Source organism: Choloepus didactylus, chromosome 13 (assembly GCF_015220235.1).
Source record: "Choloepus didactylus isolate mChoDid1 chromosome 13, mChoDid1.pri, whole genome shotgun sequence".
NCBI lineage: Eukaryota > Metazoa > Chordata > Mammalia > Pilosa > Megalonychidae > Choloepus > Choloepus didactylus.
In genome coordinates, this window is record NC_051319.1 from 83,529,948 (window position 1) to 83,548,486 (window position 18,539).

Consider the following 18,539-nt stretch of genomic DNA (forward strand, 5'->3'; position numbering starts at 1 on the left):
TGAAAAGACAACCTACAGAATGGGAGAAAATATTTGAACCATGTATCTGATAAGAGTTTGGTATATAGAATATTGAAAGAATTCCGAAACTCAACAACAAAAAGACAAAAACCCAATCAAAATTGGCCTATGGTTTTAATAGAAATTTCCCCAAAGAAGATATGCAAATGGCTAGTAAGTATATGAAAAGATCATCATTAGCCATTAGAGAAATGCAAATCAAAACTATAATGAAATACTATTTCACATCCGCTAGGATATCTTCTATTTTTTAAAAAACTGAAAATAACAAGTATTGGCGAAGATATGGATAGGTAAGAACCTTGTACCTTGTTGCTGGGAATGTAAAATGGTGCAGCCACTGTGGTGGTTTCTCAGATAGTTTAATGTAAAATTACTACATGACCCAGGAATTCCACTTCTAGGTATATACTAAAAGAATTGAAAGCAGGCATCCGGGCACAGAATTTGTATCCTGGTGTTCATTGCAGCATTGTTTACAGTAGCCAACAGGAGAGCAACCCAAATATCCATAAGATGAATGGATAAAATACAGTGTATTATATCTATACAGTGGAATTGAAGTGCTGGTACATGCTACAACATGGATGAACCTTGACGACATCATGTTAAATGGAATAAGCCAGGCACAAAAGTACAAATATTGTATGATTTCTCTTATATGAAATACTTAGAATAATGCAAATCCATAGAGATGGAAGGCAGAATAGTGGTTAACGGGAGAGGGGAAAGGGGAGTTATTGCTAAATGGATATGAGTTTGGGTTTAGGGTGATGAAAGTTGTCTGGAAATAAATAGTGGTGAAAGTTAGATGATACTGTCAGTGCACTTAAAGTCAAAAAAAATGTCCGCTTAATAATGGTTAAAATAATTTTTATGCTCTGTATATTTTACCACAATTAAAAATCAAGTATTAAAAATTCAACATGCAAAAAATAAACAGCAAAAAGAAATAAACTAGATGTACTTGTGTATCTTAAAGGAAAAGTATCTCAACATGTTGAGGGAAAGCAAAGTATGGAAGAATACATACAATGCAACATTTTTTTCAAATTCAGTTTTATTGAGATATATTCACATACCATACAGTCATCCATGGTGTACAATTAACTGTTCACAGTACCATCATGTAGTTGTGCATTCATCACCCCAATCTATTTTTGAACATTTTCATTACACCAGAAATAAGAATAAAAAATAAAAGTAAAAAACAACACCTGAACCATCCCCCCATCCCACCTTATTTTTCATTTAGTTTTTGTCCCCATTTTTCTACTCATCCATCCACACTAGACAAAGGGAGTGCAATCCACAAGAATTTCACACTGTCTCCCCTTATAAGCTACATTGTTACGCAGTCGTCTTCAAGAGTCAAGGCTATTGGGTTGTAGTTTGATAGTTTCAGGTATTTACTTCTAGCTATTTCAATACATTAAAACCTAAAAAGGGTTATCTGTATATACTTAAGAATGTCCACCAGAGTGACCTCTTGACTCCATTTGAAATCTCTCAGCCACTGAAACTTCATTTCATTTCACATCCCCCTTTTGATCAAGAAGATGTTCTCAATACCACGATGCCAGGTCCAAATTCATCCCCGGGAGTCATATCCTGTGTTGCCAGGGAGATTTACATCCCTGGGAGTCAGGTCCCAGATAGTGGGGAGGGCAGTGACATCATCTGCCAAGGTGGCTTAGTTAGAGAGAGAGGGCCACATCTAAGCAACAAAGAGATTCACGGGGAGACACTTAGGCACAATTATAAGCAGATTTAGCCTCTCCTTTGCAGTAATGAGCTTCATAAGGAGAAGTCCTAAGATAGAGGGCTCAATGATTTTTAAATACCACTTTCAAATATAATTCTGGGCATAAAATAGGTTGTGAAAAAAAAGTCAGGATTTCTTTACTGCCTTAGTAAGACACAAGGGCACAGAGAATGCAGTACTATGGTAATGACAGTCTGTGTCCCTTCAGTCTGTCTTGAATATGTAGAACACACCTTATCTTACTTACCCCTTTCTGATTTCTTCATTTTTTGCAACCATTTTGCCCTTTCCTTCCCTTCTTTTCTTGCTGGAAGTGAATTTTTTAGCATCACTCTTTGTTTCTGATGCTTTATAAACTTTCAAAGGCAAAGGTAGTCAGGCTGGAGTGCATATCATAATTCCCTGAAGGCTTGTTAAAACAGATGGGTATCAAAACATTGAAGAAAATGGAACACTACCTAACTCATTTTATGAAGCTAACATCAATCTAATACCAAAACCAGGCAAAGATGCTACAAAAAAGGAAAACTACCGGCCAATCTCCCTAATGAATATAGATGCAAAAATCCTCAACAAAATACTTGCAAATCGAATCCAAAGACACATTAAAAAAATCATACACCATGACCAAGTGGGGTTCATTCCAGGCATGCAAGGATGGTTCAACATAAGAAAAACAATCAATGTATTACAACACATTAAAAACTTGAAAGGGAAAAATCAATTGATCATCTCAATAGATGCTGAAAAAGCATTTGACAAAATCCAACATCCCTTTTGGATAAAAACACTTCAAAAGGTAGGAATTGAAGGAAACTTCCTCAACATGATAAAGAGCATATATGAAAAACCCACAGCCAGCATAGTACTCAATGGTGAGAGACTGAAAGCCTTCCCTCTAAGATCAGGAACAAGACAAGGATGCCCGCTGTCACCACTGTTATTCAACATTGTGCTGGAAGTGCTAGCCAGGGCAATCCGGCAAGACAAAGAAATAAAAGGCATCCAAATTGGAAAAGAAGAAGTAAAACTGTCATTGTTTGCAGATGATATGATCTTATATCAGGAAAACCCTGAGAAATCGACGATACAGCTACTAGAGCTAATAAACAAATTCAGCAAAGTAGCGGGATACAAGATTAATGCACATAAGTCAGTAATGTTTCTATATGCTAGAAATGAACAAACTGAAGAGACACTCAAGAAAAAGATACCATTTTCAATAGCAACTAAAAAAATCAATTACCTAGGAATAAACTTAACCAAAGATGTAAAAGACCTATACAAAGAAAACTACATAACTCTACTAAAAGAAGCGGACCTTAAAAGATGGAAAAATATTCCATGTTCATGGATAGGAAGGCTGAATGTCATTAAGATGTCAATTCTACCCAAACTCATCTACAGATTCAATGCAATCCCAATCAAAATTTCAACAACCTACTTTGCAGACTTGGAAAAGCTAGTTATCAAATTTATTTGGAAAGGGAAGATGCCTCCGAATTGCTAAAGACACTCTAAAAAAGAAAAACGAAGTGGGAGGACTTACACTCCCTGACTTTGAAGATTATTATAAAGCCACAGTGGTCAAAACAGCATGGTACTGGCACAAAGACAGACATATAGATCAATGGAATCGAATTGAGAATTCGGAGATAGACCCTCAGATCTATGGCCGACTGATCTTTGATAAGGCCCCCAAAGTCACTGAACTGAGTCATAATGGTCTTTTCAACAAATGGGGCTGGGAGAGTTGGATATCCATATCCAAAAGAATGAAAGAGGACCCCTACCTCACCCCCTACACAAAAATTAACTCAAAATGGATGAAAGATCTCAATATAAAAGAAAGTACCATAAAACTCCTAGAAGATAATGTAGGAAAACATCTTCAAGACCTTGTATTAGGCGGCCACTTCCTAGACTTTACACCCAAAGCACAAGCAACCAAAGAAAAAATAGGTAAATGGGAACTCCTCAAGCTTAGAAGTTTCTGCACCTCAAAGGAATTTCTCAAAAAGGTAAAGAGGCAGCCAACTCAATGGGAAAAAATTTTTGGAAACCATGTATCTGACAAAAGACTGATATCTTGCATATACAAAGAAATCCTACAACTCAATGACAATAGTACAGACAGCCCAATTATAAAATGGGCAAAAGATGTGAAAAGACAGTTCTCTGAAGAGGAAATACCAATGGCCAAGAAACACATGAAAAAATGTTCAGCTTCACTAGCTATTAGAGAGATGCAAATTAAGACCACAATGAGATACCATCTAACACCGATTAGAGTGGCTGCCATTAAACAAACAGGAAACTACAAATGCTGGAGGGGATGTGGAGAAATTGGAACTCTTATTCATTGTTGGTGGGACTGTATAATGGTTCAGCCACTCTGGAAGTCAGTCTGGAAGTTCCTTAGAAAACTAGATATAGAGTTACCATTCGATCCAGCGATTGCACTTCTCGGTATATACCCGGAAGATCGGAAAGCAGTGACATGAACAGATATCTGCACGCCAATGTTCATAGCAGCATTATTCACAATTGCCAAGAGATGGAAACAACCCAAATGTCCTTCAACAGATGAGTGGATAAATAAAATGTGGTATATACACACTATGGAATACTACGCGGCAGTAAGAAGGAACGATCTGGTGAAACATATGACAACATGGATGAACCTTGAAGACATAATGCTGAGCGAAATAAGCCAGGCACAAAAAGAGAAATATTATATGCTACCACTAATGTGAACTTTGAAAAATGTAAAACAAATGGTTTATAATGTAGAATGTAGGGGAACTAGCAATAGAGAGCAATTAAGGAAGGGGGAACAGTAATCCAAGAAGAACAGATAAGCTATTTAACATTCTGGGGATGCCCAGGAATGACTATAGTCTGTTAATTTCTGATGGATATAGTAGGAGCAGGTTCACAGAAATGTTGCTATATTATGTAACTTTCTTGGGGTAAAGTAGGAACATGTTGGAAGTTAAGCAGTTATCTTAGGTTAGTTGTCTTTTTCTTACTCCCTTGTTATGGTCTCTTTGAAATGTTCTTTTATTGTATGTTTGTTTTCTTTTTAACTTTTTTTTCATACAGTTGATTTAAAAAAGAAGGGAAAGTTAAAAAAAAAAAAAAAGAAAGAAAAACAAGGAAAAAAAAAAGATGTAGTGCCCCCTTGAGGAGCCTGTGGAGAATGCAGGGGTATTCGCCTACCCCACCTCCATGGTTGCTAACATGACCACAGACATAGGGGACTGGTGGTTTGATGGGTTGAGCCCTCTACCACAGGTTTTACCCTTGGGAAGACGGTTGCTGCAAAGGAGAGGCTAGGCCTCCCTATGGTTGTGCCTAAGAGTCTCCTCCTGAATGCCTCTTTGTTGCTCAGATGTGGCCCTCTCTCTCTGGCTAAGCCAACTTGAAAGGTGAAATCACTGCCCTCCCCTCTACGTGGGATCGGACACCCAGGGGAGTGAATCTCCCTGGCAGTGTGGAATATGACTCCCGGGGAGGAATGTAGACCTGGCATCGTGGGACGGAGAACATCTTCTTGACCAAAAGGGGGATGTGAAAGGAAATGAAATAAGCTTCAGTGGCAGAGAGAATCCAAAAGGAGCCGAGAGGTCACTCTGGTGGGCACTCTTACGCACACTTTACACAACCCTTTTTAGGTTCTAAAGAATTGGGGTAGCTGGTGGTGGATACCTGAAACTATCAATCTACAACCCAGAACCCATGAATCTCGAAGACAGTTGTATAAAAATGTAGCTTATGAGGGGTGACAATGGGATTGGGAAAGCCATAAGGACCACACTCCACTTTGTCTAGTTTATGGATGGATGAGTAGAAAAATAGGGGAAGGAAACAAACAGACAAAGGCACCCAGTGTTCTTTTTTACTTCAATTGCTCTTTTTCACTCTAATTATTATTCTTGTTATTTTTGTGTGTGTGCTAATGAAGGTGTCAGGGATTGATTTGGGTGATGAATGTACCACTATGTAATGGTACTGAAAACAATCGAAAGTACGATTTGTTTTGTATGACTGCGTGGTATATGAATATATCTCAATAAAATGAAGATTTAAAAAAAAAAAAAAAGAAGAAGAAGAACAGATAAGCTATTTAACGTTCTGGGGATGCCCAGGAATGACTATGGTCTGTTAATTTCTGATGGATATAGTAGGAACAAGTTCACAGAAATGTTGTTATATTAGGTAACTTTCTTGGGGTAAAGTAGGAACAGGTTGGAAGTAAAGCAGCTATCTTAGGTTAGTTGTCTTTTTCTTACTCCCTTGTTATGGTCTCTTTGAAATGTTCTTTTATTGTATTTTTTTTTTATGCAGTTGATTTAAAAAAGAAAAAAAAAAGTTTTAAAAAAAAGGGAAAAAAATATAGCGCCCCCTTGAGGAGCCTGTGGAGAATGCAGGGGTATTGGCCTACCCCACCTCGATGGTTGCTAACATGACCACAGACATAGGGGACTGGTGGTTTGATGGGTTGAGCCCTCTACCATAGGTTTTATCCTCAGGAAGACAGTTGCTGTAAAGGAGAGGCTAGGCCTCCCTATATTTGTGCCTAAGAGCCTCCTCCCGAATGCCTCTTTGTTGCTCAGATGCGGCCCTTTCTCTCTAGCTAAGTCAACTTGAAAGGTGAAATCACTGCCCTCCCCACTACGTGGGATCAGACACCCAGGGGAGTGAATCTCCCTGGCAACGTGGAATATGACTCTTTTTAGGTTCTAAAGAATTGGGGTAGCTGGTGGTGGATACCTGAAACTATCAAACTACAACCCAGAACCCATGAATCTCGAAGACAATTGTATACAAATGTAGCTTATGAGGGGGGACAATGGGATTGGGAAAGCCATAAGGACCACACTCCACTTTGTCTAGTTTATGGATGGATGAGTAGAAAAATAGGGGAAGGAAACAAACAAACAGACAAAGGTACCCAGTGTTCTTTTTTACTTTAATTGTTTTCATTTTAATTATTATTCTTGATATTTTTGTGTGTGTGCTAATGAAGGTGTCAGGGATTGATATAGGTGATGAATGTACAACTGTGTAATGGTACTGTGAACAATGGAATGTACGATTTGTTTTGTATGACTGCGTGGTATGTGAATATATCTCAATAAAATGAAGATTAGAAATAATAATAAAAAAAATAAAAATAAAACAGATGGGTAGGCTCCATCCATTCCAAAGTTTCTGATTCAGTAGTTTCTGATTGGGGTATTGCCTGATAATTTATATTTCTCATAAATTTCCAGGTGATGCTGCTGCTGTTGTGCCAGGATCCTGGTTTTGGAATCTGCTGGTTTAGTTGTTCTTTCTTTGCAGTTCAGTAATCATAAAAGAGGTTCAGCCCAATTCCTGGGCAACATTTAGACTCCCAAACATTTCTAAATTGTACGTTTCTATCATTTCAATTCTGGACTAAAGTTGCCAAGTCAGTATGCTGCTGGTTACTAACAGCATATCCTTGAGTTAGGTACTTTGTATCTTGCTTTTTTGTTTGGTGGTGGTGGTTGTGGTGGTTGTTGTTTTAGTAAAACTGGGAATAGGTCTGTCTCGCCACTGACTGTAATATTATAATTCAGTTAATCATAATCTCTGTTAAGTCTTTTCTTATCTGATTATCATCACCAAACACCCTTGATTTGTGTAGCAGTATTCAAAACTATTAAAACTTGATTTCAAAACTATTAAAGCTTGATTTTAGAGCAGTTTTTCTAGAAAGTTGTTTATAACCTCTTGCATTTTCCCATAGGGTGAAGATCAAAACAGTGAAACAAATCTCTTTTCCATGCTTTCTAGTTAAGATTGAGGAGGGAGGGTCTTTTTTTTTTTTTTTTTTTAAGTGCAAAAGAAGCATTAATTTTAACCAACTAATGGCCTAGCTTGAATACTTAGGGATACGATAAAAGAGAAATGTACATATCCCTTGCAGGATCCTTTCTCCCAAAAAAGTAGAACGGTTCCTTTCATTTTGCTTTGGTGTTGTAATACAGAAATGTCTGAGACTTTTGGAAGTTTTAGTGTTCCATTTTATTTAATAGTGGTCCATTTTTAATAAGGACTAATCCTTTGGAAAATTGCTATTAAGGAATAGCATAAGACACTGTTATTATCCTTGTGTATGTCTGCATTAGAAGTGTTATTCCAGAGATTAAAAAAAAAAGTTAGTAGGAAATGTATTTAAAAGTTTATAGTTAAAGTTAAGAAAAAAATAAATAAATAAAACAAGGAAAGAAAAAAAGATGCAGTGCCCCCTTGAGGAGCCTGTGGAGAATGCAGGGGTATTCGCCTACCCCACCTCCATGGTTGCTAACATGACCACAGACATAGGGGACTGGTGGTTTGATGGGTTGAGCCCTCTACCACAGGTTTTACCCTTGGGAAGACGGTTGCTGCAAAGGAGAGGCTAGGCCTCCCTATGGTTGTGCCTAAGAGCCTCCTCCCGAATGCCTCTTTGTTGCTCAGATGTGGCCCTGTCTCTCTAGCTAAGCCAACTTGAAAGGTGAAATCACTGCCCTCCCCCCTACGTGGGATCGGACACCCAGGGGAGTGAATCTCCCTGGCAACGTGGAATATGACTCCCGGGGAGGAATGTAGACCTGGCATCGTGGGACGGAGAACATCTTCTTGACCAAAAGGGGGATGTGAAAGGAAATGAAATAAGCTTCAGTGGCAGAGAGAATCCAAAAGGAGCCGAGAGGTCACTCTGGTGGGCACTCTTACGCACACTTTACACAACCCTTTTTAGGTTCTAAAGAATTGGGGTAGCTGGTGGTGGATACCTGAAACTATCAAACTACAACCCAGAACCCATGAATCTCGAAGACAGTTGTATAAAAATGTAGCTTATGAGGGTGACAAGGGGATTGGGAAAGCCATAAGGACCACACTCCACTTTGTCTAGTTTATGGATGGATGAGTAGAAAAATAGGGGAAGGAAACAAACAGACAAAGGTACCCAGTGTTCTTTTTTACTTCAATTGCTCTTTTTCACTCTAATTATTATTATTGTTATTCTTGTGTGTGTGCTAATGAAGGTGTCAGGGATTGATTTGGGTGATGAATGTACAACTATGTAATGGTACTGTGAACAATCGAAAGTACGATTTGTTTTGTATGACTGCGTGGTATATGAATATATCTCAATAAAATGAAGATTTAAAAAAAAAAAAAAAAAAAAGACATAATGCTGAGGAAAATAAGCCAGGCACAAAAAGAGAGATATTGTATGTTACCACTAATGTGAATTCTGTGAAAAATGTACAATGTTTTATACTGTAGAATGTAGGGGACCTAGAGATACCAATTAGTGGAGGGGGAATGATAATCTAATAAGAACAGATAAACTATGGAGGGTAATCTCAATGTTATGGGAATGCTCAGGAATGATTATGGTTTGTAAACTTTCTTGGATATAGTAAGATCATGTTGGAAGCAATAGAGTTATTTTAGGTTTTTTTTTTCTCTTATTCCTTTGTTTTCTTAGGGGTTGTTAATTTTCTTGGGGTATGGTAGGAACATATTGGAAGCAAAGTAGTTATTTTAGGTTATTTGTTTTCCTTAATCCATTGCTTTGTTTGAAATGTTGTGGGGTTTTTTTGGTTGTTGTTTGCCTGTTTGTTTTTAATTTTTTGATAAACAAAGTTAAAAAATTGAAAAAAAATCAGTAGAAAAATGGGAGTAAAAACTAAATGACAAATAGGGTGGGATGGGGGGATGGTTTGGGTATTCTCTTTTCACTTTTATTTTTTATTCTTATTCTGATTCTTTCTGATGTAAGGAAAATGTTCAGAAATAGATTGTGGTGATGAACGCATAACTATATGATCATACTGTGAACAGTTGATTGTATACCATGGATGACTGTATGGTTTGTGAATATATTTCAATAAAACTGAATTTAAAAAAAAAAAAAAAAAGTTTATAGTGATTCAGGGGGGAAGATGGCGGCATAGAAAGAAGTGGAAGACTTAGTCTCCCCCAGAACAGTTCATAAATGAACAAAAAACCAGTAAATAACCTGGAATAACAGCGGGGAGACAAACGTGACTGTACACTCAACATCCACCGACATGAATTGGGAGGAATGCCCGAGATCACACCATAAAATCTGTAAGTAAAACTGCGGACCCGTGCTGAGAGCCAAGAACCTAGAGCTGAGAGCCCCTCCCTCACGGAAGCCGCACCGTGCACTTTCTCAGCCCAGCTCCAAGTGAGGTTTTAATATTAACTGCTCAATACAGACAGCGAATCCTCAACAAGCAGACAGAGGCTTTTGGTGACAACTGACCTTGGGAGAAGCACAGGATAGGGAGCCCAGAGGATCGGGTGCTATATCTGGCTGACGGATGAACCTGGGAGATTTTCTGTCTCTCATTCTCTCTCTGTGGAGAAAACCTCAGCTGCTCACAGCCCGCAAGGCGTTGCAGTAAAGACATCCTCACACATTCAGCATTCTGAAACTAGCTGAGAGCCCCGGGGCGCGGCCCGGCGGCCCGGGGCTTCCCTTGGGGGACAGCGCACACTGATGACATAGCACGGCATTTTCTCTCAGCTGAGGGAGGATCGCGGCTGGGAGGGGGGATCCGCTCGGAGAGCCCGGGGGCGCTGTGCTGAATCCGGTGGTTTGTGCGACACCGAGAGAGAACTGCCCTCCCTCCCTGACCACCCATGCACGCGCCTCACATCCCCGGTGGACAGCTCCAGTGGCACACCCAGGCTGAATTCTCCAGCTGAACACACAGGAATCGTTTCCCCATACTCCGTGGAAAAAAGGTTCAGAACTGACTTGAGGGATATAGGTGACTCACAGATGCCATCTGCTGGTTAGTTTGAGAAAGTGTACGTCGCCAAACTGTGTCTCTGAAAAGTTAGATCGATATCCTTCTTTTTTGATACAACTTGAAAGAACCCTATCAAACAAAACAAATGCCAAGAGGCCAAAAACAACAGAAAATCTTAATGCATATGATAAAACCAGACGATATGGAGAATCCAGCTCCAAACACACAAATCAAGATTTCAGAGGAAACGTTATACCTCGCAAAATTAATTAAAGAACTACAATCAAAGAATGAAAACATGGCAAAGGATCTAAAGGACATCAAGAGGACCATGGCCCAGGATATAAGTGCCATAAAGAAGTCCCTAGAAGAGCATAAAGAAGACATTGCAAGAGTAAATAAAAAAATAGAAGATCTTATGGAAATAAAAGAAACTGTTGGCCAAATTAAAAAGACTCTGGATATTCACAATACAAGACTAGAGGAAGCTGAACAACATCTCAGTGTCCTAGGAATCTGCAGAACAGAAAATGAAAGAACAAAAGAAAGAATGGAGAAAAAAATTGAAAAAATCGCAATGGATCTCAGGGATACGATAGATAAAGTAAAACGTCCAAACTTAAGACTCATTGGTGCCCCAGAAGGGGAAGAGAAGGGTAAAGGTCGAGAAAGAGTATTCAAAGAAATTGTTGGGGAAAATTTCCCAAACCTTCTACACAGTATAAACACACAAAGCATAAATGCCCAGCGAACTCCAAATAGAATAAATCCAAATAAACCCACCCAAAGACATATTCTACTCAGACTGTCAAATACTGAAGAGAAGGAGCAAGTTCTGAAAGCAGCAAGAGAAAAGCAATTCACCACATACAAAGGAAACAATATAAGACTAAGTAGTGACTACTCAGTGGCCACCGTGGAGGCGAGAAGGCAGTGGCATGACATATTTAAAATTCTGAGAGAGAAAAATTTCCAACCAAGAATACTTTATCCAGCAAAACTCTCCTTCAAATTTGAGGGAAAGCTTAAATTTTTCATAGACGGACAAATGCTGAGAGACTTTGCCAATGAAAGACCTACCCTACTTCAGATTCTGAGGGGAGCCTGCTGGCGGAGAGACAAGGAAAGGAGAAGGAGATAGAGAGAATTTTAACAGACATATATAGTACCTTACATCCCAAATCACCAGGATACTCATTTTTCTCTAGTGATCACAGATCTTTCTCCAGAAGGGACCATAAGCTGGGACATAAAACAAGCCTCAAGAAATTAAAAAAAAAAAAAAAAAAAAAAAATTGAATATACTCAAAGAACATTCTCTAAACACAATGGAATACAAATAGAAGTCAATAATTTTTGAACTATAACTCCAGTATTTACTTCCTACATGATAAAAAATACACAAAATCTAAGGACAAATCAGTGGCTTTGATCTCAATGTAAAATATGTAATTTTAGACAACTATATAAAGGTGGGGGAATGAAGAAGTATAGGAACACAGTTTTTGTGCCCTATTGAAGTGAAGGCAGTATCAAAGAAAAACAAGATTGATAGGGATTTAAGAGGTTAATTTTAAGCCCCACAGTAAACACAAAGACATTATCAGAGAATATAACCATGGAGATGGAAAGTAGAGTTTGGGTTAAGAGAAATGGAAGGGGCAATGGGAAGTTAAGAAAGGAGTGGTAGGGTTGCTGTTTGAGGTGAAGGGAAATTTCTAGTAATGGATGGTGGGAAAGAGCATAACATCATTCTAAATGTGATTAATCCCACTAATGGAAGGCTAGGGAGGGGGTGTAATGGGAAGATTTAGGTGGTATATATGTCTCCACAATTGAAAAAAGAAAAAAAAAGACAGTCTAACTAGACGACAATTGAATGCTAAGGATGAACTTGGATGGGATTGGAGGGTGGAGAACAGGTGGCTTGAAGGGACACAGTTGGAAAAGTAAGGAAAAGGAAATATAGAATGTAAGCATTGTATCATTGTTGAATCTCTTACACTTCTTAGCTTTGCTTAATGGAATTACATAAAAGAATGTTCTTATTCATGGGAAGTACATATGTGAATTATAGTTTATGTTCAAGGATGTGTGCAGCTAACTCTCATATGTTCAGAAGACAGAGAAATATATGTTGGATGATAGGGAGGGAGGGAGGGAAAGAAATAGTGATGTGACAGCATGTTAAAGTTGGTGGATTGAGCTATCAGGGGAGGGGGGTCAGGGTATGATGGAATTCTGTATATGGGGCTAGCATTGTTTTTGCAACTATTCATGTAACTTTGAATTTATTTCAAAATAAAAAAAATAAAAAATAAGTTTATAGCAAGCTAAACCTTACTTGAAAAATAATTAAACTAATTGGTATAAAATTTGGGAGCTATTTCAACAGATGGGAAAAACTTAGGAAAGTTGCAGAGGATCAAAAGTATAATTCTTAATCTTCAAAGGTTTTAGTTCTGCTATATACCTAGAAACGAGGGGAGTATACAGCAACAAATAATTTTTTTAATTCAGAGCTCTTCAGTTAAATAGTTTGCTCCCCAAATAAGACATTTATTTTTAATTTTTGTTTGGATTAGAAGGTTAGAATATAAAATCATTTTAGAAATTGAGGATTTTTTACCGTAATTGTCAAGATTCCTCTGCTCCTCTTTTTTCTAAATTTAATTATATACTTTATTTCCCTATCACTCTTTTCTTTACAGATAAGAAGTTTTTAAATGAACAAAGTAATTCCTTGGTTTTAGGCTTTGTCCTAGCTCAGTAATATATAATGTATGATATACAAGATTATTCTGAATACAGTTTTTCTTAAAATAGAAGCTATAGGTATACAGCCAAATTACAAAGCTGTTAAACCCTATTTTTTTTATTTTAGCAGTTGTAGTCACTTATCATACAATCCTTCCAAAGTGTACAATCAGTGGTTTTTGTTATAATCACATAGTTATGCATTCAGCACTACAATCATTTAGGAAACTAAACCTTTTTTAAAAACAACCTGATACGTTAGAGTATTTTTTCTGCATGAGTGTTTTGTGTAAATCAGTGCCTTTATTTAAGATTCAACTTCAGTTTTCATCTTGATGTAAACACATCAATTTTGTAGGTTGTATGTTTGTTTATTCAGTCTAACTAGGTTTTCACTATTTAGATTATCCTTCAAATGGTGACAGCTTTTAATAGCTATTTTATTTTAATCCAGATTTAAAGACAGAAAGAGTAATTTATTTTTTCAAATGGGCAATACATACACTTGTTATAACATTCATAAGGAATAAAAGGAATAGAAATAGTTTCCATTCTCACCCTCAAAGCAATCCTTCTCACCTGGAGGCAACTACTGTTAACTAGTTTGTTGTGCTTTTCAGGGATATTTTATGCATATATGAAGATGAAGGGATATATGCTTTTTTAAATAAACAACTGTATTGAGATATATTATTAAAAATTCACAAATTTTAAGTGTACGGTTTGAGTTTTGACAAACGTACACACAGTCATGCAATCTGTAACAAAATACTTACATAACATTTCCATCGCCTCCCCCCACCACCGATTTTCGTTATATCCCTTTCTAGTCGGTCCCCTCCAGTTCCCTCCAGGCTGTATCTGTCTTGCACCAATGAAGTGTTGAATGAGTGTGTTGTATTAGCCTAAGTTTGGGTTAGGTTTTTAAAATTCATTGTATCATACTTGCTTATGAATGGACTGATGACTCTTATGTTCAGTTTAGATAAATCTTAGCTCTCAAATGGTATGGAAAAAGGTGAGTCAATTTGAAAGGAGTAAAAGATTAAGGACAAATCACAAGAAAATTCTACTATTAAACATGGCAGCACTTCAGAATAGCTTGTTAAATTCAGATTATATTTTAGTAGCAAGTTATTGCTGTAGCAGCCAAAAAGAATAGATAACTTTTCAGTATTAATAAAGCAAGTGATCTAGATATACTGACCCGTATTACAAATGGCATTTGGGAATGGGAATTGTACAGTAGACCATTATTTTGTTTCTTAAGATGAGCAGGGAAACTGTTGTACGGAGGCACAAAATCTAAAACTTGAGATACTTGAGAAAGTAAATATGTATTTTTCATCTAAATCCTGAGCCTTTTTTTTAAAAAAGTTCTGTACTTTATGCCCTGTACTCCACATTTACAAATAGATTAAAACAGTATAATTGATGACCCTAAATGGGTGGTTGAAGAGGTTAACTTTGAGGAAGTGACTTATTGAACAAATATGTGTTGCAGATTAAAAACCTGTAATATTTAGAATAATAAAATCAGACCTTTTTACAACCTATTAATAAGACTCTAAATAGTTTTTATTGTACTTTTAAGGTATTAGATTTTATTGTTTTTACTGTTGTAGTTTTAAAATATAATTTGAAATTGGTTCTTCCCCAGAGCATGCTGAGGGAACAGGGAGATATTGCATGATTTCCTGCCTTGTGATTCTCAGGCATCCCTACCCATTAAAAAAATCTCAAGTTTGTGGGCTTTTACTTGGGCTAAAATGGCTAAGGAAACTGGCATCTGGTTGTAGAGCATTACTACCAGTTGGTAAGTCTCTGATTATAAAGCTTTGTGATAGATTCTGTTACATTAGTGAGCTTTTTTAATATATATTTTTTAGCTTTTTCCTACTACCTTAGGAACCCTGATAGAGGACATGAGCTGAAAACATATACACATCTTTTCAGATGGTCCAATATGATTTGGAACATTCATGACTTGAAGAGCTTGTCCCAAGTATAGCCTAGTAGTCTGGGGGTATAAAAATTGGCCTTGAATCTTTTTTGAAAAATAATAAATGAATTTTTTACTTTAAGACAGTCTTTGTGGCTTTGTATTACATAATACCTGTTTACCTTCCTTTCCTTATTTATCTGTTGAACTTTGAACAAAGCAAAAATGATTTACTTTTTGAATCATACACTTAAATTCAAGAATCTGAAATAATTTAAAGTTTCACCAATCTACTTCTGACTTTGAAGGAATGCTTTTAAAAGACCTGGTGTCTTCCCTGGTGGTAAGACAGAGAATAATAATGCAAATGGATAAAAGTTAAATTTGTGTTGAATAAATTTATTTTCTTTCGTCTTTCTTAAGGAATTGAACGACCTGGCACGGGACCCCCCAGCTCAGTGTTCAGCAGGTCCTGTTGGAGATGATAGTAAGTATTTAAAAGGAATGATGAAACATAACAGCCTGCCTCTGGGGAACTCTGGGACAGATGAATATACATCTCTTAAGGTTATTTTGTGTGGAGAGATAATTGTGCTATAGGGAAGAGACAGTGTTTACCCTTACTTGCCCATGAAAGATGCAGTTGTGTGCATCTCATTATCTTCTGGGTATATTACATTTTAAACATTTTTTTGCCAGGCATTATTTGTATACTTTTCTTGGTCCCTTCCTACCTGTTCTTCATATACTTCTGGGTATTTTTGTGAGGGTGAACTATTTGAGCTTTTACCTACAACTAGCTATTGTCCTTTAAGTAAGATGATACTAAAGATGATGATATGTGTGCCTGCTTTTGTCTTTCTGCCTTTCCATTAGTTCATACTTGCAATGAAGATATAATTTATTTATGTTTAATATCCTGTTCATTTGATTAATCTTGCCTAATATAATTTATTAGATGATTTTAGCACAAGAGTTGGATAATAGGTTTTTTTAATTCCACTTTGTCTCAACACAGCTTTCCCCCATACCACTTTCTTCTAGCATTTTGTAGAGAGGATATTTGAATAAGACTGCCCTATGACACAAAAGTAAGCAAATAGAAAAAAAAAAGCGTACTTAGAAATATTTGTGTAAGAGAAGTTACAGATCAAAACAAAACATAAGTATAAGGTTGGATTAGTTTTTAATAAAATTATTTTTTCCAGATTTTTCTTAAGAATGTTTTATTTTGTCAGCTTAATCCTTACGAATCAAAGTAAGGCCCTTTTAAAAGAATAGCTTTATAGATAAAGCAGAGAGATGTTACAAATAATGAGATTGAGTACATGTGATGGAAAAAGCAATTGACATTATTATATTTAACCTGTCCAACATCAGTAACTAAGCTATCGTTTGTGGTACCAAACAGGACAGGATGAGTACTAAACCTTAGAAAATGGTTTGTGTTCCTATACATTATTCATTTAAGCCTCACAACCCTTTCAGCTGTGTGGGGTAGAAATTTTAAACTCAATTTTAGAGACTAATCTATCCAGTTAGAGGCTCATGGAAGTTCCCAAAGTGCACCCATATTTAGGTTTTCTGATTCTAATGCTTTTCTGATTGTAATTTTGTTATTATGGTCCACCTGTGTCAGTCTTTCCATCCAGTTGATAAAGTGATTTTGTTTTAGGTAAATTCCTCAAATGTGAGAGGGGGCTGGAAATCTTAACCCTAATTAAAAGTGTTTGGATTCTAGCATTATATTTCATTTTTGAAGTTATCTTTAGTAAGCTAAAGTAGTTTGCCTTTGCTTTTCTTCCACCATAGTTAGCCCCATCACATTCCTTTCTTAAATAGAAAAAATTGCTACTGTGGAGAGTTAAAATAAAACTCCGCCTGAAGCCCAAGCAATAAAAGAAAAAATAGGTTAATTGGACTCATGGAAGTTTAAAACTTTGTACATCAAAGGACTCCATCAAGAAAGTGAAAAGACAGTTCACAGAATGGGAGAACGTTATTGCAAATTATGTGTCTGATAGAGGATGTGTATTCAGAATACATAAAGAGCTCTTAAAACTCAACAACAAAAAGGCAACCCAATTAAAAAATGGTCAAAGGATCCAAATAGACATTTCTCCAAAGACGAGGACCAGAAAACACATGAAAAGATGTTCAGCATTATTAGTCATCAAGGAAATGCAAATGAAAACCACAATGTGATATTGCTTGACACTCATTAGGATGGTTATAAGTTATAAATAAAAAAGATAGATAATAACAAGTGTTGCTGGGGATATGGAGAAATGGAAACGCTCATGCATTGCTGGTAGGAATGTGAAACAGTGAAAGTGCTGTAGAAAACAGTTTAGCAGTTCCACAAAAGGTTAAATATAGAGTGACCATATGATCCAACAATTCCACTCCTAAGTATATACTCACAAGAAATGAAAACATTTTCCCACACAGAAATTTGTGAATGAATGCTCATAGAAGCATTATTCATAATAGCCAAAAAGTGGAAACAACTCAAATGTCAATCAGCTGATGAGTGTAAACAAAATGTGGTCTGTCAGCCCAGTGAAATATTAGTTATCAGTAAAAAGGAATATGAAGTACCTGCTATATGCTATAACATGGATGAACCTTAAAAACATTATGCTGAGTGAAAGAAGCCAGACTTAAAAAATCACATATTGTATGATTCCATTTATATGAAATATCTATTATAGGCAAATCCATGGATAGACAGTAGATTCATGGTTGCATGGCGCTGAGATTGGGGAAATGGAGGATGACTGCTAATGGTTATGGCATTTTTTGTGGGGTCATAGTTGCACAGCTTTGTGGATATATTAAAAACCATTGAATTGTATGGTATGTGAATTATATCTCAAACAAAGCTTCTTTAAAAAAAAAAGAAGAAAGAAAAGATAACCTCTCTCTAACTCCTACTCTCCTAACTCCTAGTCTTTTGATTCAACTTTGGAGTATCTTTGGCTATTTGCTACTAAACTGGCAACACAGTACTACCTTCTCAAAGAGAATAAGGGCCATCTATTCCTTAGAGACAGTATAACTTTTTTTTAAAATGCAATTTTATTGAGATATATTCACATACCACACAGTCCATCCAAAGTAGCTCACAGTATCATCCCATAGTTGTGCATTCATCACCACAATAAATCAATTTTAGAATGTGGTATAACTTCTTTAAACCTGGTCATCTAGATATTATTTGCTGATAAGAATTACATTTAAA

At 36.7% G+C, this 18,539-nt stretch overlaps 1 protein-coding gene across 4 annotated transcripts in view; it reads left to right on the plus strand.

Annotated features, from left to right (window-relative positions):
* The window catches only part of UBE2D2 (ubiquitin conjugating enzyme E2 D2), a 100,135-nt gene that overhangs the window by 58,292 nt on the left and 23,304 nt on the right, over nucleotides 1–18,539 (plus strand). For all 4 annotated transcript variants that reach the window (XM_037801861.1, XM_037801865.1, XM_037801864.1 and 1 more), the window contains one exon: nucleotides 15,719–15,782. In XM_037801861.1, the coding sequence (XP_037657789.1) occupies nucleotides 15,719–15,782 (64 nt within the window). The remainder of the gene's footprint in view (nucleotides 1–15,718; nucleotides 15,783–18,539) is intronic.